The sequence below is a fragment of the Crotalus tigris genome, unplaced genomic scaffold, assembly GCF_016545835.1.
Source record: "Crotalus tigris isolate CLP2741 ecotype Arizona unplaced genomic scaffold, ASM1654583v1 scf7180000018371.15429387391:27106975, whole genome shotgun sequence".
NCBI classification, from domain to species: Eukaryota; Metazoa; Chordata; class Lepidosauria; order Squamata; family Viperidae; genus Crotalus; species Crotalus tigris.
The window spans coordinates 8,659,772-8,682,273 of record NW_024096970.1 but is presented as its reverse complement, the minus strand read 5'-3'; the positions used below and the strand labels follow the sequence as shown (position 1 = coordinate 8,682,273).

Sequence of the window (22,502 nt, the reverse complement as noted above, 5' to 3'; positions counted from 1 at the left end):
TGATTGGGTTAATTTAACAAATGTAGAAATACTCCTCTTGGAGGGTTGGGATTTACTTTTTGGATGGCATGCCTATTTAATTAATAAAAAGGTCAATAGGGTTTTTAAATCTCACATTATAAGGATTTCTTTACTTCGGGTTTGGAGGAAATATTATAGAAGTGATTTTAAAATTCCATTATGGGCTATACCATGGCATGCGATAGAAGGGATAAGGAGAGGAGTTAAGATGGATAGTGTTTCTTACGCACAATTACTTAGATGGGATGGTAAAAATTGGCAGTTAAAATCTTTGGAAGATTTAACACAAGAAAATATTATTTACTCATGGTTCCAGTAAAGACAAATAGTGGATAGGTGGAAGATAGATCGTAATGTGGGTTTGCTTAGAGAAGATAAAAACTTGTTAAAACAAATAAAAGATCAAAGACGAACTCACATTAAGAGAATTTATGGGGTGTTAGTAGAATTGGATTCAGAAGCAGAATTAGTCAAAGAATGTATGATTAAATGGGCACAAAATTTTGGTGAACCAGTTCTACTAGATACCTGGGAAATTATTTGGGTGAGGAATGTCAAATTTACACAAGCCCAAAACTTAAGGGAGAATTTTTACAAATGTTTTATAGATGGCACCTTGATCCACAAAAACTGTCTCGCATGTATCCTGACTTACAGCCTAAATGTTGGAGATGCGGATGTTTGGATGCTACCTACTATCATATCTGGTGGTCGTGTAAAAATATAAAATCTTTTTGGATTAAGATATGGTGGAATATCCAAAGAATTTTTAGAAGGAGGGTAAAATTTACCCCACAATTGTTTTTGTTAGGTATTGTTACTGATTGTGATACTAAAGAGACCACATTGATGTTAAATTTAATTACAGCCGCAAGGTTGTTAGTAGGGCATTGTTGGAAGAAGGAATCTTTGCCTATTTTGCAAGAGTGGTTTTTTAAAGTTTCTTATTTGGCGGAAATGGCAAAGATTTCGGCTTTTTTGAAGGATCAATCGCAAGAGAAGTATTTTGCGGTATGGAAAAAATGGATAGATTTTATACAATATAAGTTGGATATAAAAAATATTATTTAGTTTTTCAATAACTTATATTTAAAATTTAAAATATTTTATAGACTTTATTCTTTTTTTATTTTTTTATTTTTATTATACTTTCTTTTATCTTTTTCTTTTTTCTCTTTCTTTATTCTTTTTCTTTTTAAGTATTTTTCTTTTGATATTTATGTTTTTTTATATATATATTATTGTTAATTATTTTATAATTTGTTCAATTAATGTATTTAGATTTATTCATGGTTTATATCTTTTTTAAGATTTTTTGAAGAAATTTTAATTAAGCCTATATTCAGCTCTGGAAAGGTCGGGGGAGGGAATGGGAGGGTTGGGGAGGTTTGGGGAAGGGTTGTTTTGTTCTTGTAAAATTTTAAAAAATTTTCAATAAATAAAAAAAAACCACAAGGCCCGGGGGCCGGATGCGGCCCGCAAAGTGGTTTCATGTGGACTGCGAAGCCATCCTGGAAAGAGTGAGGGAACGGCCACTGCTGCCTTGGCCCTGGCCCAGGCCAGCCAGGAGCCAATGTACAATTTTGTGGTGGCCATCTATGCTGAAATGCATTCAGTCTTAGCTCCACAAGGGCATCCAGAAACAGCAAGGAACCAGCCCCTACTGCATTGGCCCCACCCCCTGGGTACATGCTGGGGAGGTGTCACCCTTTGTGAGGAATGAAGAAATGCACCATGCCTTGGCCCTTGCCCCAGTCCCACCCCCTTCGCCAGAGAACCTCAGATCTGTCCCACTCCTGCCCAGGCCCCCATAGGCCCCCTTGACACGAACAATGTAGAGTTGGCCATGCCCAGACAGTAGGCCACACCCACTCCATCCACACCCACCCAGTAGGCCGCACTCACCCTGGCCACACTCACCTGGCCCCCCAAGGGCAACCGCAATGCTGATGCGGCCCTCAATGAAATTGAGTTTGACACCCCTGTATTAGAGATTAGTCATTTTAACAGAAAACATTAATCCAATTTTAAAATCACTTGTGCTTATAAGATCATTGACTGAGATGGGTGGCTATAAAAATTGAATAAGTAAATAAAGTTGCTTGAAAAGTGATTACAAAGTTTCATCAGCAATCTAAAGAAATGCAAGTATATTATATGTAGGAAAGACAATTCAATGTATACAGTATAGACTAATTATGATTATAATTATCTATGTATCAAAATAGAGAAATGCTACAAACCAAGTAATACATCAAGTAATCAAAAACTAAAAAGTTTGAAAAATAATTGGCAATAAAAGAAAAAAGGGAAAGAAAATAAATTTGAGAATCCAAATTGTTCATATGCAAGTGAATATGGAGGGGCTGAGATGGTGAGACATACACACAAAACAAAGGAAACAGGTTCTTTTGCTCAGCATGTAAAATGCATTATCCAAAATTGAAAGCAGCTACAGTCTGTGATAACAAAGTTAAAGAAATTTCTGCTGATCTCAATTGTCTTTAACTTCAGATTGTTTTCCTACTGCAATGGGTAGAGTACAGGCAGTCCTCGACCATTTGTTTAGTGACCGTTTGAAGTTACAGTAGCACTGAAAAAAGTGATTTTTGATTGTTCTTCACACTTACAATCATAGCACAGTCAGAGTCACATGATCAAAATTCAGATGCTTGGCAACTGGTTCATATTTATGATTGCACAGAGGTCATGTGACCACCTTTGGCGACCTTCTGACAAGCAAATCAATGGGTAAGCCAGATTCACTTAACCACCATGTTACTAACTTAACAACTGCAGTGATTCACTTAACAACTGTGGCAAGAAAAGTTGTAAAACAGGGCAAAATTCACTTAAAACTGTCTCTCTTAGCAGCAGAAATTTTGCACTCAATTGCAGTCTTAAGTCACAGACCTGTGATGGCGAACCTATGGCACGCGTGCCACAGGTGGCACGCAGAGCCCTCTCTGTGGGCACACACGCCGTCGCCTCAGTCCTAGGCTGGGTTTTATAAAACTTTTTTGTTTTAGGCCTCTGCCACTGTGTGCAAAAATAAAAGGTTCAATCAATCAATCAATTTCAACTTCTCACAAAAAAAAAGATCCCGCAAAGTTGGAATTGATTGATTGAACTTTTTAGTCCCACTCAGTCTGCCATTACCACTGCAGCTACCCAATGGGCTATGCCCACCCAGCACCCGACGATACGTAAGTGGGTTTTGGGTTGACGTTTGGGCACTCAGTCTCTAAAAGGTTCGCCATCACTGTCTTAGACTATACTATATTTTGGTTTTCTAGATACTGAGTTACAACTCCTATTTATTTAGCTATCCGTCTGTCTATCTGTCCAATCATCCATCCAATTTAGAGGCCATTTAATTTCACAGAACGTATATATTACAAAATAAGAATAAAAATATATTGCTAAAAGCAATATTACAATTTAATGAAGAAGGGGACGACAGAGAATTAGATGGCTGGATGGAGTCACTGAAGCAGTAGGCGTGAACTTAAATGGGCTCCAGAAGATAGTAGAGGAAAAGGAAGACCTGGAGGAATGTTGTCCAAAGGGTCGCGATAGGTTGGACATGACTTTGCAACTAACAACAACAACAACTTCAGCTTTCCTTTGCATTACAGACCCGCAAAGGTTGTAAATGTTAGGATTAGTTGCAAAGTTACTTTTTCAAGCATCATAATTACAAACAGTCACTAAACAAGGCAGGTAGTAAATTAGAACTACCTGTAGTCTGGAAAATAAGAGTTCTTTTTTTCCAATATAATCTTTACTCTTTTACTTTTAGAAATATATTCATACAAACATTATATATGCTTTCAAAGGGATTTTAATAAATTCATACCTAAAATATACAGCTGGAAGACAACAATATGTTATACATGACTAGTATGAGTTAATATCAAGATGAAGCATGTGCAAGAGGTTATATTAAGACTAAAAAATTTTCAACCCAAATTAGAAGGTTGGATGAATCACAATGTATTTCTGCATCTGCCATTAAATGGTTAACATCAGACCTGTTATGATATAAACATTTAAGCAAATATGTAATATTGATATGAAATTAGCATTCTCTAACCATGCAAAATCTAATTTGACACCTGATAATCATCTTCCTAAGAACCTCTATGTTTTAAAATTAAGAATTATGATTTCAGAAATCTCATTTTCGTTTTAAGTATTAAATCTGGAAATATAGTTGCATGCAAAGATTAAGGTAATCTTTTGTACCACAGCAGAAACAACATGTCTCTTAGCATCATCAAATGTAGGTCCCGGCTGATGTAATTGGGGAGAGGTGGCTCCTCAGAAAGTTTGGTCCCATGCCACGAAAGGGTTTAAAGGTTAAAACCAGCAGCTCGGATTAGAGACAGAAACAAACTGACAACCAATTCAGCTTGAGAGGTGTAACGTGTGCTGTTCTAAGAGCACACACAACTGCCTGTGCCACTGCATTCTATACCAGTCGAAGCTTTCAGATATTCTTCTAGGGCAGCGCCATGTAGACTACATTGTAGTAATCAATTCTGGAGGTGATTAGGGATGAGTCTGTAAGCAGGGCCTGGCAATCCAGCAGCAGGTGCAACAAGTGCACAAGACAAAACTCTGCAAAACTACACCTAACCACATCTGTTACCCTATTCATCAAGCAGAAGTCATGAGTCTAAGAAGACCCCCATATTGTGTATTGCATCTGTTTGGGTCAGAGCAATCCCATCCAGCACCAAAGATGCCATAGTGCTAGAACCATACAGTCTTGTCAGGATTTATCTGAAGCCTGTTTCTCATCCAGATCCTCACAGACTCCAACTACTAGGTAAGACATTCATAGCATTGCTTGATTTGGATAGATATAATTGGGTATTGTTAGCATACTGATCATACCTCAGCCCATGGCAACAGATGAGCTCACCTAGCAGCTCACATAGATGTTAAAGAGGAGACAAGAAAGCAAATATCTTATTCTGCTTCTGGAAAATAACTTTCAAATAACCATAATTACCACTATCAAGCAGTTTGTTACAAATCTCAGGAAGTATTATATAAATGGTTCTAGACATCTTCAGATATCAAATAAATAGCAATGTTCACAAAGTACTGCCACTAACATAGCTTTTGTTACTTTCATGCCTATATTATGATCAAACTTTTTTTTTAAAAAAAGATGGGACAAAAATCTAGTAATAATTCAGGAAATTATATAATTTGCAGTCTACATATACAGAATATTTAATACTTTAAATGTTTAAGCCACTGTTTAAGCAATTAAAACTACACAAGAAACTGCCAGTATTTCAGGATTTTGACATTTTAGAACTTCCCTTTGTGCAGTTTAAGACACTGGGTGCTCCTCTACGTATTCACTTCCCCTTACTATGTTTTTAAGCAAGCAATGAGCTTTGGTAACTAAAGATACCAACTTCCTCTGTAGATGGCGTCTAAAATATCCAAAGTACATCAAAATGTACGCATGTGCGCCCATAATATTTTTAATTTCAGTTTATGCTCTACCTCCCACAGAAAAGCTATTTCTAAAAAGGCAACATATTACTTGGAAAGCCTTGCAAATCCATAAAACAAAACTTTTACTATTCACTTCTCTATTCTTCTGTTGATGGGTTAACCCCAAAACTTGGAAACCAACCTGAACTGTAGGAAGCCCTGTTTTAAACACCCAGGCAGAACTTACTTATGTCCAGGCAGAGATTATTATCTCAATCTTTGGAAAACTACTAGAGTAATCAATATGGGATTTCACCCTAGGCCACCCTCACCTAAGATGCCAAGTTCGTATCTTTAGATATCATCAGTTTTATCACACTAACGGTACCACTGCATTTCTGCTCTGATTTTTAATGAAAAATCTGTACAGTGGTACAGTGACTAAGGAAAGCAGATACTCAAAATATACATATAAGGTGACTCAATATGGTACCTAGGAATTTCAGACGGAACTTAAATCCAAATAGTTGAACTAACGCAGACCGAAGAGGCAAACAGCTGCAAAACGCAGACCCGACTCCACCAATAGGAAACAAGCTGGGCACCCAGTTTGAGACAAAGAATTACAGAAAGACGCCTGTCCTTTGAGCACAAGGTACAGGCGAACCCCGACCAGAGAAAACCAGGGGAGAAAGGTCAGAGCTTCCGCTGCAGAGAAGACCGAAGAGGAGGTCTCAGAGGCAAGAAAAAGCGCAGTGTGCACGCAACCCCCTTGCTCTATCCTCGACCATTCTTCCACCATCCTAATCGCACGGTCACGCCCTTTTCTCTGGGGGGACCCCAAAGTCCGGCTTCTCACCGGCGCGGGTGGCGCAACTGCACGGTCTCCATGGCCGCAGGAGCAGCAGCCGGTAGACAAGGGCTGGGATGATGCGGAGAATCAGAGAAGCGGCAGTCACCGGTGCTCCATCCCGCCTGCTTTCTTGCAGCTCTACTCGCTCTGACTAAAAGCAGAGGCCCCGCCCCCCAAACAGCGGCTGCACTTCCGCTTCGGAGCAGCCTATCAAGGCGATGCCCGCCGGCCTCTGCAAAAAACCCGAAGCCAATACGGACCCCGCCCACCCGGCAGCTGGGACTGACGGACGACAGCGCGGTGGGGGGGGGGGTGGATATGTAATTCACAGCCCTGCCCACGTGGTTCGCGCCAATTCTCCTGTTTTTGGAGGGCGTGGCTACGGGGATAATTAAGTCCCTCCTTTTAGTCCTCGTTTATGCACAAGAGAGGGTATGGTGGGCACGCGCTTTCCCGAAGTTTGAGTAAGATGTGGCAAACCCACTAACTTTAGAGATGGTGGATTCACACGTTGCATTGAAAGATGATTTTTCAATCATCCTGGCGGAATTAACACCTTTCGCTAATTTATATCCTTTATTACCGCGTAAGTTCGTTTTCTTGTTGTCCAGGATGTATCTATTAACACCACAAAACTAAATAAAGCACTTAAAAAAAAAGACACAAAGGACTAAAATATCCTGAAATTGTCATTTTGTAAGATCTGAGACAGGAAGTTTAAAAAAGGGGGGAGGGGGGCAGGTACAGCAATCCGCTAAGATTTTAATAATTTTTGAAAATATATGCAAACTGAAGCACCAGAGTGCAGTGCAGCCATTGGCTATCAGCGAGCCCCTGAGCATAGGTTAACAATCATTGGGCTTGTTTGGCACACAAGGACTTTTGTGGCTTATATTCCAATGTAATGTACAAAATTTTGTTAAGTCAGCATGTTCACAGTAACTGGCCCAACCTATCCCTCTAATCTACCCTGGCTGACTAAATTTTTGAGCCTACTCTTATCCAAATATATGTTAACTTTTGTACAGTGGGGATTTAACTTACATGTGGTTGCAATCTTATATCTAGGATTACTTGTGAATAGTCATGATTAGAATACTATAAGTATATGGTCGAAATATACCCAGTTCAGAAGAACAGTCCTGATTATTTGGGATTGTTATTACCTGGATTCAGTTTTTAATCCATTTACTTGGAAGAAAACTCTTGAATTAAGTGAATTGTGTTACAATTATTAAATAACACAGAGAATTAAGGATTTATATATCACAGCATGCACAGGCTTAAGTAGAATGATCTTACTGAGGCAATTCTAGCAATCCCAAGAAAAGTATTTGACATTTTAAATTACATTTAAATTCCATCAGACAACTCAATTGTCTGTGGCAGTGGTGGCGAACCTATGGCACGGGTACCAGAGGCGGCACTCAGAGCCCTCTCTATGGGCACGTGTGCCGTCACCCCAGGCCTAGGCCTTCAGCTGGATTTTATAAAATCTTTTCGCTTTAGGCCTCCGCCCCCATGTGCAAAAAAAAAAAAAAAAAAGATTCAATCAGTCAATTTCAACTTCTCGCGGGAAAAAAAAGGTTTTGCAAAGTTGGAATTGATTGATTGAACTTTTTAGTCCCACCCAGTCTGCCATTACCACCGCAGCGACGCCCACCCAATTGGCCATGCCCAGCCAATAGGCCACACCCAGACAATGGGCCACACCCACCCGGCACTCGTCGATGCATTAGTGGGTTTTGGGTTGCATTTTGGGCACTCAGTCTCTAAAAGGTTCGCCATCACTGATCTGTGGCATAAAGCTTATTAACAACAAGAGGGGGGAGAGGAAATGGTTAAGAATTGGCCCACTTTTTTGTAAGTTTGAGGAAAAATAAGAACCCAAATGAGTATGTATAAATGAAAAATTCAGCTTTGCTGAGACTTTTTAAAAATAAAATAGCTACCTTAACTGTCTGCAAAGGTTAAGGCACTCATTTTGCTTTAAGATTGGTATATCATGAAGAGTCCTGGTCTAGAAGACCTCCAAGGTTCCTTTCAATGCTACGATTCTGATTTTTTAAAAAGATTAAAAGAGGGATTATGAGGTTTAGAAAAGGCCAGGAGGGCCACTAGGAGGCTGTGTGTAGGCTGCAGACATCTGCTAGCTAGACTGTTCTTGTACTATAAAACAGAGACCTTTCACTGATGAATAGGGGCTGGGTGGCACAAACAAATAGATATCCCTAGATATAAATCTAATAGCAATTAAATAGAACTCATATTATTGTTGTGTATTTAATAATTCTCCCTTCTGTTGCATTATAAATTTCAGTAATGTAACAAATTTGGTTGGGACCACTGCAATTTATGGATATCTGTAGCAAGGCCCCTCATGGCTTAACCTTCTGTACAGAATCCACTTCCTTTTTAATAAAAATCATTCTGTCTTGGTCCAGAATTTGCACTGTCCTAGATTCCCATCCCATACTTTATTATATGCCTGTGCTAAGCTTTGCTATGGACAAAACTCAGCAGCACTTTTTCGTGTGGCTGCTGATAAAAACAGGATCGCCAACATGATCGCCAACATCCGATAACGGATATGGCACAAGAAGAAGAAAAAACCCTGATGTTATTCTCTCCCCCTTTTAATATAAATGCCACTATCTGTTGTTCACACACACACACACACACACAGAGAGAGAGAGAGAGAGAGAGAGAGAGAGAGAGAGAGACTTAAGTTAATATGTACGTTCTCTTTCTTACTGAAACTTCAGTTTCCTGTTCAGTTCATTTCTATGCAATTTTATGGGAGATTACTGTTTATAAATTTATTGACAGATTATTCCAGAATGAATGCACTGGGCTTTCCTCCCATAGAAGGAGCTCGAAATACTCAATTGGGTTCACCTCCCGGTGAGTACATGCTCGTAGTCTAATGCCCTAGCTTCATATCTTACCACTACCACTACCACCACCACCACCATTACCTAATCTGATGCATGGATTATAATGCTGAACCTTCGCTGCACAGGCGTCTTTAAAGGAGGGAGGCGGGGCGTCGGTCGCTTGCGCCGCCCCTAATTAAATCGAGCACGGAGAAAGGAAGCGTCTTCTCGTTTCTACGCCGCCAGCCGGTGCCGGCTTTTTCAGACCTCCCTCGCCTCGAGTTCATGGCTCCTGCGTCGCGAATCGCCGACCTTAAGCAAGCGGGCAACGAACAGTTCCGCAATGGGCAATACGGCCAGGCGGCTGCGCTTTACGCCCGAGCTCTGGAATTGCTGGAAGCGGCAGGTACTGGCTTGGAATTCGAAGCCCCGCAAGGCCTCGCTCGGTGTCCGGGGCGGGAAATCAGGAACGGGAGACCTCGGACTAGGACTCTGAGGCAGTCGCCTCATTGCCTCTCTTATAACCCCTTAGATAGGCATAGAAAGGGTTTTACCCTCAGCCATCGGGTCGCTCCTTGCTCGGTACCGGCTTATTTCACCAAGTCTGACTCCATTTACTATACTTGTTTCGTGTTGGAAATGAGTTGTGTGTAAGATGGGGTGGGATGGATGGATGGATGGCATTATTTACGTTTACATTCCACATTTAATTTGCAAAATCACGAAAGGCCTTTACGGATTATCTCAGAATATCTCTGGGTAATGACTTCACCCATTTCATAGGTGGGTGAAATTAAGGAGGAGAGATTCCCTGGCAGAGATGAGACTTGAATCTGTTGAATCAGCAATTGGATAGTAAAGTGTGTGGGCCATTGCCTTTAATTTTGTCAGAGAGGAGCAGAAGCTTGGAAGGACACATAATTCAGAATCGAGTCTGGCCTGGGCTTACACTAGTAATGCTATATTTCAAAACAGATTCCTGGATGAATTCCAATTTATATCAATGCATATACTCTGAGTTTAAGTCTTGCCCAGACATTTTCTTTTTTAAAAAAATAGGTTAGTGACTAATATTTTAGACTATAAAACTATAACTAAGCTTGAGAATCATGAAGTATAAATGCACAAACAACCCCACAAAGATGATTTTACCGCTACATAAATGTGGATACCCAGAATAATTTAAACAGTACCTGATGGCAGAATATAAAAACTCCATCCCATTAGCTGGGTTTGAGCGTTCTGGGCTTTTTTTTACCAACTTCTTAGGTAGATAAGAAGTGCTTTATGGTCCTCTGGATTAAAATGGAACAGCATTCTTTCTCTTGCTACATATTCTTGGAATTGCAGCCAGTGGACTACATAGACCAAACGTGGCAGATTGTGGTGGACATATAAGAAGAACTTTAGGTCTTCATAATTTCCTGGTCTTAAGTTACTGGGAGCCTCTGAAACCTCTTTCATAATAAGCTTTAGACTTATTATGTCAGCAAAGCTATCTGCTGCAGTCACAATGAGAGATTTTTGGCCACTGGCAGAAGTGAAAGTTAAGTGTGGAGTCAGAAGTTGGATAGCTCTAATGAAGCACTTTCTGTTTCTTTTCCTTTCTATTGCCCTGAGCTTCAGAGCTTTAATAGGAGTGGTTCATTTTTAAGTATTTTCTGTTTATTTCTGCTCCCTGTGTTCCTTATGGACTCTAAGGTGAGGAACAGAAATTTATCTAACTACATTCTAGCTTTAGCCTTGTCTCCCTTTGACTTATGCAATTGTAGCCTTTGTAGTTGTAGTCTTTTCCTAAACACCAGATAGTGCTTTCTAAATAGAAAGCAACATTCTATTATGATAGAACATAGGCCTAAGATATCTAGTAAATAAATGAAAGAAAGTAGAGAAGACTTAAAAGGCCTTTTGTAACATAAAGACCATTTTTAAGGACCATTTCTTTATATCTTTATAAAATGCTAATATTGTATATTCTGAGAAAAAATTTTAAGTAATTAATATATAATTATAGTTGTTTGAAAAGATCATATAAAAGTAAAGTATTTCCATAATTTGTTTAGGCATCATATTTTCTTTGTTGCTAATCATGTGTGAATAATGGATACAAACATTTACATGCTATCTTTTGAAAAATAAGGCAAAAAGTTGCTAGCTCTGTCTCTTTCCTTGAATAAATTCTACTTTAAATTGTATATAAGCATCATTTAGGTACCCAGTCTATATAAAACAGCAAAGGTAACATATGTAAGAAAACTTAATTTTTGATTGCATGTATTTCTATTTTTTGACATTTGTATTAAAAAATTATAAAGAAATCGCAGACCATATTGGTTATTTAGCCATGTTTATAGGAATATTCAACAGTACTTTGAAAGCTAGTATATAAGACTGAGTAGTGTTGAATGTCATATCAAGTGAAACCATTGGTTCAAAAAGTTTAGTAATGTCTATTCTGATCATATAGTCTTTTCTAGTCTTAGCTGGAGATGCTGATATATCTGAATCTATATAAACTACATTTCAATGATCCTTACCAAAATTATATAAAAAACGAATTTAGCTCAGTCATAGGACGGCTAGGGAGGACTAATACAACTTCCAAATAAAAAGACATTATTGATTATTGGAGTTCTTTCACAATTGGCACAAGATAAAAATGTAATATATTCAGGATAATGAAGTGATAGAGAAAATTTTGTTACTCACAAGCCACACAATTCCTTTTATTTTTTTCCCAATTAGGCTAGATAGAAATTATTGGACTTGAAGATTTATGTAGACAGCAAAAGGTATCTCAAAGAGAGGAGAGTATGCCAAACTCAACTGTACCTTACCATAGACAAATGCTGTTCTTATTCTTAGGACATGTTTGTTATAGTTTAACACTTGTCTTTATACATAGGGGATGTGAACACAGAAGAAAAAAGTGTTCTCTATTCCAATCGTGCTGCCTGTTATTTGAAAGATGGGAACTGTAGTCTTTGCATTAAGGATTGCTCTGCGTAAGTAGCTGCTCTCGCAAGAAAAGGAGAATGAAAGTAGTGCATACATCCCTGTTTTTTTTACTTTTTGGCTTTTTAATGATTGAGGTTTCTCATAATCTAGTTGGGATTGCTATAAAGAAAGTAACTAATTCTGCTTGTTCAGAACTGTGAAAAATTATCTTCCATATTTAACTTTTTTTCTATGTAGAGGCTACATATACTTCTATATATCCAGTTGTCAATAGTTTCTTATTAGAGAGAAGAGAAGACGGAAGATGGTAATCCTGAGAGTTAGATATGTATTCCTTCAACTGACAACCAGTAAATGTAGGAGAGATTTAAAAATGGATTGCTGTGCATCCTTAAGATAGCAATAGCCCTCTTAATTGATGACATGGAGTTAGCACTATACCTCTTATGTTTGGGAAATGTAAATATTAAAAAAAATGGGAATGTCATGTTTGTTATTTAGGTGCCATTAAGTTGGACATCATCCCTGGTGATTATCTGGGTAAATGCTTACCATCTTGACTTGTCTGTGCAACTGATTGAGTTGAGCAGATTTGGCATTCCAATTATTTGATAGGTGATTCAGAAGAAAAAAAATATTGTCAAAGAGTAGAAAGTTAATATTAATAAATAAATATGTATTCAGCATTAGTAAAGGTGATAAACAGCCATTTCTGGGGTGGGGAGATTTGTAATGGAGCAGCTCTTATATCGTGAGCCCAATAATTATATATCATACTCTGTTTTTATTTTCTCTTATACCTTGGAAACTTTTTCCAGAGATAAGCTGCACATAGATATTTTACCCTCTTGGATCAAATACTTAAAGCTGTTTGGATAATTCAGCCAAATTTCAAATGTTAAATTAGATGCATTTAAATATTATTTGTATTAATGGTACTTCTATGTATATAACCCTTCCAGGAATTAAATATGAATATTAACTTTTCTGCTCCCATGAACTATTGTTTTCTCCTCTGCTGATTAGCGCTCTAGATCTGGTCCCTTTTGGAATCAAACCTTTGTTGAGGAGGGCATCAGCTTATGAAGCTCTTGAACGATACAATTTAGCTTATGTGGACTACAAAACGGTACTACAGATTGATTGCACTGTACAGGCTGCACATGATGGAGTCAATAGGTAATCCCTTTCTTTGTATCTAATGAGTACACAAAAATGACTGAATGATTTGCAAATTTGATGCCATTGAGATGAATTGGACTATACTCCTACAGTCTGTGATTCTAGCCCATAATGTCTGCGAATTATGGGATTTGACATTCAAAATACTTAGCATGAATTGTAACCCTTCATACTCTAGCCTCATTTAGGTAAGGTGCATGCCATGTATAGAGGTATATAAAACGTTCTGCATTGAAAGGAAATGTTTTGGAACAAAGACTATTATTTATTTATATAATTATTTGAATTATATTCTATCCTCCAGAAACTCAAGGGGACACATTATTCTTCTTGCACCAATTTTCCCCCTAGCACACCTGAGCTAGAACCCTGTCAACACGGAGGCCATCAAATGTGGAGGACAGGCATAAACTAAATCAGTGATTTCTTGGGAATACTATATTGAAATAAACTTTCTAGAAATGGCCATAATAACTAAGAAATTATTAATCAGCCACCTGTTTGTTTTTAAGTGAATGCCATGAAATGGCTATTACAATATATGACCAATAAATCTTTGTAAACTTAGCAACCAAAATCTTTCTTCATTTATTTTCTGATAATAGACACAAATTTGTTTACCAGATAACATTTAAAAATAATTTTTCATAAATTACTTCAAAGATGGGCAGAGGATAACATGCAGCCCCAGTATCCCATTTCCACACCACCATTATGGGTTGTAAACTTCTCCCAATCTCATCAAGCATCATCTCCAAAGACCAACATCTCAAATGCAAGCGAGGGGGCAGAGAGTGCCATTATGTGTGACTGGCCTTCCAGTCAAAAGAATAATTGTAAGCCATCTAGAGTGTACCTTGGCGAAATGGGTGGCATAGAAATTTAATAAATAAATAAATAGGCTGTATTGCAATTTCTGACCTGTAAAAGTCAGATACCATCTCGTTGATACCCGACATATTTGCTCAGGGTCATTCATGGCCTCATGACCTCTCATCTGGACTGTTGCAATATAACGGTTGCCCTTCATCATTCAAAAGCTTCAACTGATGCAAAATGCGGTTGCATGGGTAATATACAGGGTATTAGATATTCGACACATGTAACATTGCTTCATGAGCTATACTGGTTGCCAGTGTGTTTCTGAGTGCAATTCAAGGTGCTGATTATTGCATTTAAAGCCTTTCATCTTAGGACCATCTTCGCCCAATTGTTTCTACCTGTTCAATTCAGTTAGGCAGGTTGGGCATCCTGCAGGTCCCACCAGCCAAGGAATGTCTACTAGTGGGAAACAGGAGATGAGCCTTCTGGGAAGTAGCCCCTGCTCTTTAGAATATTCTATTTTAAGAGATCAGGATGACCCCCAACCCTGCTGGTGTTTTGCAATGCCTTGAAGGCTTGGTTGTGTGCCCAGGCCTGGGGCCCTGAGCATATGAAAGCCCCTGTTTCCTGGCTGTATGCATCCATAGTAAAAGTTTTACTTGGTGCCATATATATTTTATACTGTTTTCATTTGTTTATATTTTATAATGTACGGCACCAAGAGTCACTAATTGGGAAAGTATTCAAGTAAATACTGACTCTTTTAAGAGCTAGTGCAAGAGACTTAAACATTTGTAAGAAGATTATTTCCTCTGGGGGTGATTCTTCATCTCTTCAAGAAGATATTGCAGCAGATAATATGCATTACAATAAGCTTAAATATAGTTCTCTTCATTTAGAATGACAAAGGCTTTATTGGAAAAAGATGGTCTTCAATGGCGCCAGAAGTTACCCCCCATCCCAACTGTTCCCGTTTCTGCTCAGAGAAGGTGGGAGCCTCCTACTGGAAGCCAGAAAGATACTCCAAGAGCCAAAGCAAGTAATTCTGGTCCTGTAACAAATCAAGGTCAGTAGCCGTCTCATCTACTAAGTGGTAAGTGACTAAAGCATCTTTAGCTCATATATACTTTTCTAAAATGTTGTCCACAGTCTCTTTCATTTTTGTTGTGTTGTGTTTCCAAGGAACCACAAATGGTATTTTGGAATGGCTGTTGGAGTGGAGGAAGAGACATTCTTTTTGGGTAGAAAATGACTGATAAAAACATGTACAAAACTTGCTATCAGCACATATCACATCAATAAATAAGCATGTGGTTATTTGTGTTCCTTAAGCTCTGCTAAACAATAGGAAACATGATTTTTTAAAGAGAATAAATAGAGTGGCATCATGTATGAATTGACTTTAGGAAGACAATTGCAAAACTTACTATTCCATGCACTACAAGTGGCTTCTAGTTCAGAGAATTAATTAATTCCAATTAACTGGAAAAACATTGAAATTGTTGATAGTTGAAGTATCATATTCTATAGCAGAAATGTTTAATTTCTGAAATGATACAGTCCGATCTTAAGTACTGTCATTCAAAGTCCTAAGCATTCAGGACTGGATTTTCGTTTTTCTCTTAGAATAATAAATATGCAATGAAATGTTTTCATTTTACTATTAGTTTGCTGTTTTTTTCTTAAATATGAATTCCAGTGCCTAATGCTGCCTCAACTGAACGAGCAAATATGCTGAAACTAGAAGGAAATGAATTTGTGAAAAAGAACAACTATAAGAAAGCTATTGAAAAATATACAGAGAGCATAAAACTCTACAAGATGGAATGCACAACTTACACTAACAGGTAATGCTTATGTAACCAAATGAAAAATAGCTTGACTGTTAAGTAATCAGATGATGCCACTGGTAGAGTTGACATCACATGTTAAATCACAATTTGATTAATTATGTGTAATATAATTCATAAGTATTATTTTACAAATTAAAATTATATTCAACTTTAAATCGGTCATAGAAAGATATACGTATTAGCTAGCATCACTATGAGCAACACTCTATGCAACTCTTATATAGCTTGCTGCAATTTTTTGAGTTATTCAAGGATGATGGCTGTTCAAATGGTGATCACTCACACTGGCCTTTGAGATTTACACATCCAGTGATATAATAAATTCCAATCTGAATTAAAAACAAAAATTACAGTCTCACTGATCTCCATTAAACTTCTACATTACTTTAGATTACTTATTAGAGATAACAAGATATAATTCAGATATGTCAATATGATGAGGAACATGAGAACTTGGAATAGCATCTCCAAACCTTACACCCCAAGGGCAAAGAATGAAATAAATGGTTTCCTTATATAAAAAGCATGGTTCAATAACAAACATACAGGTAGTCCTCGACTTATGAGGTAGTATCTCGATTGTTGAGTAAAGGGGTCATTAAGCGATACCCATATGACTGCCTTCCTCAATAATCACAATCCCAGCCCTCCTGGTTGTGGTCATTAAACAATTTCCCAGACCATTATGCAGAGAAACAGAAAGAGCTGCCGGCTGAGTTCAGCTGCCCTCCAAGTGTGGAAACGAACTGCTCTGGCAGGCTGCCGGAATGGAGCTCAGATCTTTGGGATCTGAACTCTGTTTCTGCAATCCCTGGAAGGAGTTCAGCTCCCCTCTGTGCATGGAAGGAAACTGTTCCGGTGAGTTGCAAGAACAAAGCTCAGATCTGCCTGTTTTCTATACAGGTAGTCCTCAGCTTACATCCATTTTTTGATCATTATGACAGCACTGAACGAGGAGGACTTGCAAAAAGTCCTCAAGCCACTGCAGTCCTCGATGTTGCAGCCAGCAATACTCCCTGCTGACTTCCCACAAGCAAAGTCAACAGGAAAGGGAGTCAGACGTTGTAGTCATGTATCATTGCTTAACAACAGCAACTAGAACTGCTGTTGCTAAGCGGCGCAATCACCTGGCATTGTGCTTTATCACTGTGTCACTTAGTTATGGCAATTCTACTCCAAATTGTTATCGTAAACTGATGACTACCTCTTCCATGTGGATATCTACAGTGTCATGATAGTCTGTTCCCTTAACGCAAACATTTCCAGATGTTCTGGACAGTTTTTAGTATAAATGTTTAAATGGCAAATAGCAAAATTATTTTTCAACTCCATCACATGGGAAAAAAAACCCATAGGAAGATGGAAATCAATCTCATCAGTGTATCTTATTGTATTTTATAATATAATGCTTATATAATTTCCATCTCTTACTTTGTTGTTATAATTTGAAGCAATATAATGAATATTTTTGCTATTTTGAGGCTTTCAGAAAGTTGACTGATTGATAAGACGTTACAGCTTTGCCTAATGTATGAACCAAAGTACTTTATCATAGTGTCAGGGACTGGAGATCATTTGATTGTCAGTTTAAAATTATACTGAAGGCAGATCACTTTAGTAAATATTTTATTCATGGAAAACACACCTACACATGTCCTTTATTTTTCTTCTATAGCTCTTTATTTTAGAACAGCATTTTCCTGTTCTACTTACATGACATTTATCTGTCTCTCATAACTGAAAAAGAGCAGTTCCCCCCCTCCATTTGCATTACATAGGAATAATGAATTAGAAAAGCTGCTAATAATAATGAAATAAATAGCGGTTCCCAAAGGGTGCAATGCAGTGGTGAGAATCCTTTTGGTAGAGTAAGGTTCCATTTTTGTTCTGTATGGGACTGTGAGAAAATTGCTGGTGATATTTATTTATTTAACTTATATGCCATCTATCCAAGTAAAACACACACTGGTAAAATAGCTTTGTTTTTAAGCTAGCACAAGTAAAGGGTTAAATTCAATTATACAGCATACCAAACAAAATCCAAAAAGTACATTATAACAAGGGATTTTATAGTGCTGTAAATAGTGCTGTTCTGAGAGCCAGCATGGTAAGAAGTTAAGGTGTTAAGACTAGGAGTAGGGAGATCCAGTTTCTTGTCCTCCCTTGGGCATGGAAATTGGCAGAGTGATTCAATCCTAGAAGTTGAAGAACTTCTGCCTATCAACCTGCACTGGATCAACATGATAGATTACATAACCATCAATAAAAAAGCCTTCATCCTGCAGTGGACTGATGTGGGATACTGGTTATCAAGCTTGGCAACTTTAAAATGTGTGGACATGTGCTTTCAAAACTCCACATATCTTAAAATTGCTATTATGAAAAATGTTGATGTAGGATAATAACAATAACAACAACGAAAATAGGATCAAATATTTAGTTTTCCATTTCTATTACATTTCCAAAGGGCTCAGTAATATTTTCAAGAAGACTCTGAAAATTAGATTGAAAGTTCAAAGTGCCTGTGAACAAATGCTACATGGAGGGGCTGCACTATATTTGTAAAAAAAAAAAAAATTCTAGAGAATTGTTGGCTATAAAAATTGGATTGGCTAGATACAGCATTCTACATTTTTAGAATATGTATTATCATTTATAGGCATGAATTGAAAGATGTAGCAATTTAGAGCAGCATATTGCTCAGAGTATATATAACTGCAGTATCTTCAGCTAGTAAGTGTGTAGTAACAATAAATATGTAATGGTAACAAATAGTAAGTCACTATATAAATAAAATAATACTGTACTGGTGCTGACAAATAATGCCAAATAATTACATCTATTATAATTTCACAGATATGGAAACAGATTTGGAGGACAAGCTTTTCAGAAATTGTAGATATGTTGCAAGATGTATAAAGCCTTTTGACATTTTTAACGAACTGTATTGTATAGGAGTATAATTAAAGCCAAATATTTGAAAATACAAATGGAACATTTGCACTACTAGTCTTGAAGAGATGAATCAATACTTTGAATCCTAAATTGTAACCAATTGTTTTTGAAGATATTTATAGGTTATTTTCTATATTTCAGGGCTCTTTGTTACCTGAATCTGAAGCAGTACAAAGAAGCAATTGTGGATTGCTCAGAAGCCCTTAAAATAGATCCTAAGAGCGTCAAGGCATTTTACAGACGAGCACAAGCATATAAAGAGCTTAAGGTAAAGAACTGTGGTTTTTTTTAGTTTTAAATAAGTGCACAGTCAGCATAGGGCACTCAGATTTATATTAGTTGGTAAGGAAATAATTTCATTGGGTTCTCTTAAGATTTTCAGTAAATAATATTCCTTACAATGTAGATCACTTTTATTGCATTGCATTTAAAGAACCATCCTGCAAATTTGCAGACAGCTATTGGAGCTGTTTATCATATTTTGCTGGAGGGTGGGAGTTTGTGGTTCTTCTGTGTAAGTTAAAAAGACAACTCCAAACAATTCTTTCTTTGCTTATAAAAGTGGACAGTACATACAGGGGCAGATATTATTTACAGTTAGAACAGTATGGCTTCAACAAAATCATCAAAGTATTTTAATCCATTAAAATACACCAAAGGTATTTTTCTTACAATTTTGTTTCTGTTTCTCTAGGACTATAAATCCAGCAAAGCTGATATCAACAGCCTCTTGAAAATTGAACCAGAGAACAGTGCTGCTAAGAAACTACAACAAGAACTAAACAAGCTTTTAAAATAAGATAGCTAGAACATTGTGCTTTTCTGATATGTGTTTTGTTTTTTTAAAAAGATTACTGGGATGCATTTGCAAAATCCTAGACCTGCTGATGTTTCTCTGGTTCCTTCCCTTATAAAAAGTGTCCATTCTTCCTCCTGCAGTTCTAAAAATTCTATGTTATCTCTTGAGATCTGCAAATTATTTAGAAGAGGAGCTAGGCTGCAAGTATCTCTTCTAGAGAATTGTTTTTAATTTGTCCAATGTACTCCTAGTGTGTTTGCACAGACAGAACCATTATAGTGGCTGATTGATGAAAGTCTTAGCATAACAAACAAGAAGTAAGACTTTCAAGATCCTGCTTTGCCTTAATTTTTGTCGACTAGCTTTGGTGGAGCATTTTGGTCTTCAATGTATTATTTGGAAATCTAAAAATGCTTTTGTCCTTTACTATAGAATGGCATGTTGTCCTTTCTTCATTTTATCTATACCTTTTGGCAGTTTACCTGTTCAATTCTTGGTAATTAAGCTTAATTTCACATTCTCTGAAGTTAAATACATGTTGAAATATGTTACTCTTTTTCAAAGATACTTTTTTTTCATTTTAACCTTGTTATAAGCTAAAATTCATGTGATGGAGGAGTGAAGAGAGGATCAGTTGAGAATGGCCCAATCTCAGGGATGCTTTTGCATCTGTTACGGTTGCTTATCTACAACCTAGATTCCTGCGAGCAAAACAAACCCTCAGAATAATTCAAAAAAACATCTCTGTAGAGAGGACTGAGTCATGTATGTTGGACAGCTCACAGTATCTCTCACATTGGCCATGTTTAGATGGGTTTGTTGGGCAGCTGTAATTTGGCAACATCTTCTAGGTGATTACATATTTTCCTTTCCTGCTATAGAGAATAGATAGCAGAAGAAAAAACACATTTTTTTTAGTATTCAGCCTACTATCCTGATTCTCTACTTGAGTAGGAGAATTGAACATCCACTTGCTATTTGGTAGAAATGCTATCTAAGATTTACCAATATGTCACTTTTAAAAAATCCTTACATCTTCTACAGTACCTATGCGGATGTTGCTACTCAAATTACGCTGTCTCTGCAGCTTTTCCAAAGTGGGTCTGTAGACACCCACTTAGAGCATTACTACTACTTGTCTTAGTGAGAAAAGAGCCTTGCCTTTACAGCGTAGAGACTATGCACCAAGCATAGTGAGCTGTCCATTTTGAGAAGATCCATTTTTAATGTAATGTGGAGTATGATTTGTTCCTAAAAATTTTAGAGAGAGAGGAAAAGTCTTTCCTTGGGCCTTGTTGAAAGGAATAAAGCTTGTTGCTTACAATATCAAGTTACCCTGTTATTTTTAACTTTCAAAATAAACAAGCTGTTATGGATATAAATTCAGAATATTCCAAATCTCTTCTTTTTTTGGTGTTATAATACTGGGTATCTCTTTGTTTTGAAAGAAATTTATCCTAATTTCATCCATACATTATCATTGTGTTATTTCATCCCCAAGAGGGAAAGGATCTACACCAGAAACACATCTAGCACCTATAACTGCCAAACAATACTATCCCCCCCCCCAAAAAAATAAATTTAAACCCATTAAAATCTCATAATTTGTGAAAGTTTCCACTTTGTGGGAGGTCGGGATGGGATAGTCGATCTACTTTTTCTTTGAGATATCATTGTCCTAGAAGATTTTCAACCAATCTTCCTCCCCTTTTTTTGGAAAGGTGGAGAAGGTGATCAGGCTTCAGCTTCAATGGGCCTTGGAGGAAATAAATTATTTGGATTTGTTTCAGTCAGGTTTTAGTATAGCACTGACATGGAATTAATTATCCTGGTGGATCTACATATTAAGGCAGATAGAACATCAGAAAAAAGAGCCATTACTTGTGTGGCATAAATACAGCCTAGATGAATACCCAATTTCCAGACAGGGTCTTCAGTTTTCCTTCCCTCTTTTGGAGCCAACTGGAGTTGGATCACATAAATCCCCAAACTGAGCACAAGCATAGGCCCAAATGGTAGTATGAAATATAGCTCTGGAATGATGGTACCATACTTGTCAGGAAAATAAAAGTTTATCATGAGTCTGGTTTATGGCATACAGTATGCCATAGGCTGAAAGACCCAGGGCTCTTCACAATAAACAAACTATTATCTTGCATATATATAAAACCTCAATTTCCTTTTTTGGTCACCCTCAACAGGCAAGTCAGTCAAAATATCCTAAACCAGCTCCTGGATTAGGAAGCCTACTCACAGTTACTTGTCTGGATTAATAGACCATGTTCTAGATGGGCTTCCTTGAAGGCGACTCAGAAGCTACATATGATCCAGAATTCAGCAGTTATGGGTACACCTAACTACACACATATAATATCACCCCCGCATAAGTTGCAGTGATTATTGGTATACTTCTATTATTCAAAGGGTAGGTTACTGTGTACAAAGCCCTTTATGGCACAAGGCTAGGATATTCGAAGAATTGTCTTATCTTCCTTTCTCTGCTCATCCAAGAATATCAAAAGGTTTGGCATATTCCAGGTCCCATCTATTTAACAGTGGCAGAAAGCTTGAACTATTGTAGTTCCTATTAAATAGAACATTATCCACTCAGAGATCCAGATGGTTCCAACCCTGCCAGATTTTAGAAAGTCCCCCCCCCCAAAAAAAACCTCTAGTTCTTCCCACAGTCAGCAGGTCAGGATGTTCCATGAGCCATCAGAGGG

General features: G+C 37.5%; 2 protein-coding genes across 4 annotated transcripts in view; one reads left to right on the top strand and one right to left on the bottom strand.

Moving 5' to 3' along the window:
- The window catches only part of STK4 (serine/threonine kinase 4), a 65,296-nt gene extending 54,389 nt beyond the window's left edge, over nt 1-10,907 (bottom strand). The window contains exon 1 of one of the 3 annotated variants that reach the window (XM_039351313.1): nt 10,404-10,907. In XM_039351313.1, the coding sequence (XP_039207247.1) occupies nt 10,404-10,429 (26 nt within the window). In that variant the 5' untranslated portion in view covers nt 10,430-10,907. Of the gene's footprint in view, nt 1-6,340; nt 6,551-10,403 lie in introns of those variants that run through there. The other 2 variants (XM_039351314.1, XM_039351312.1) reach the window with 2 other exon arrangements.
- Nucleotides 9,348-21,165, top strand: TOMM34 (translocase of outer mitochondrial membrane 34). The gene is made up of 7 exons (XM_039351315.1): nt 9,348-9,616; nt 12,116-12,215; nt 13,195-13,347; nt 15,072-15,238; nt 15,872-16,019; nt 19,122-19,248; nt 19,675-21,165. Exons 1-7 carry the CDS (start codon nt 9,496-9,498, stop codon nt 19,777-19,779), a joined length of 921 nt encoding a protein of 306 aa, XP_039207249.1. The 5' UTR covers nt 9,348-9,495; the 3' UTR covers nt 19,780-21,165.
- The last annotated feature ends 1,337 nt before the right edge of the window (nt 21,166-22,502 follow it).

Coding starts and splice junctions, on each gene's coding strand:
- TOMM34 (XM_039351315.1), top strand. CDS start 9,496: ATGGCTCCTGCGTCGCGAATCGCCGACCTTAAGCAAGCGGGCAACGAA. Junction 9,617..12,115: donor GGAATTGCTGGAAGCGGCAG/GTACTGGCTTGG, acceptor CTTTATACATAG/GGGATGTGAACACAGAAGAA. Junction 16,020..19,121: donor TGCACAACTTACACTAACAG/GTAATGCTTATG, acceptor TCTATATTTCAG/GGCTCTTTGTTACCTGAATC.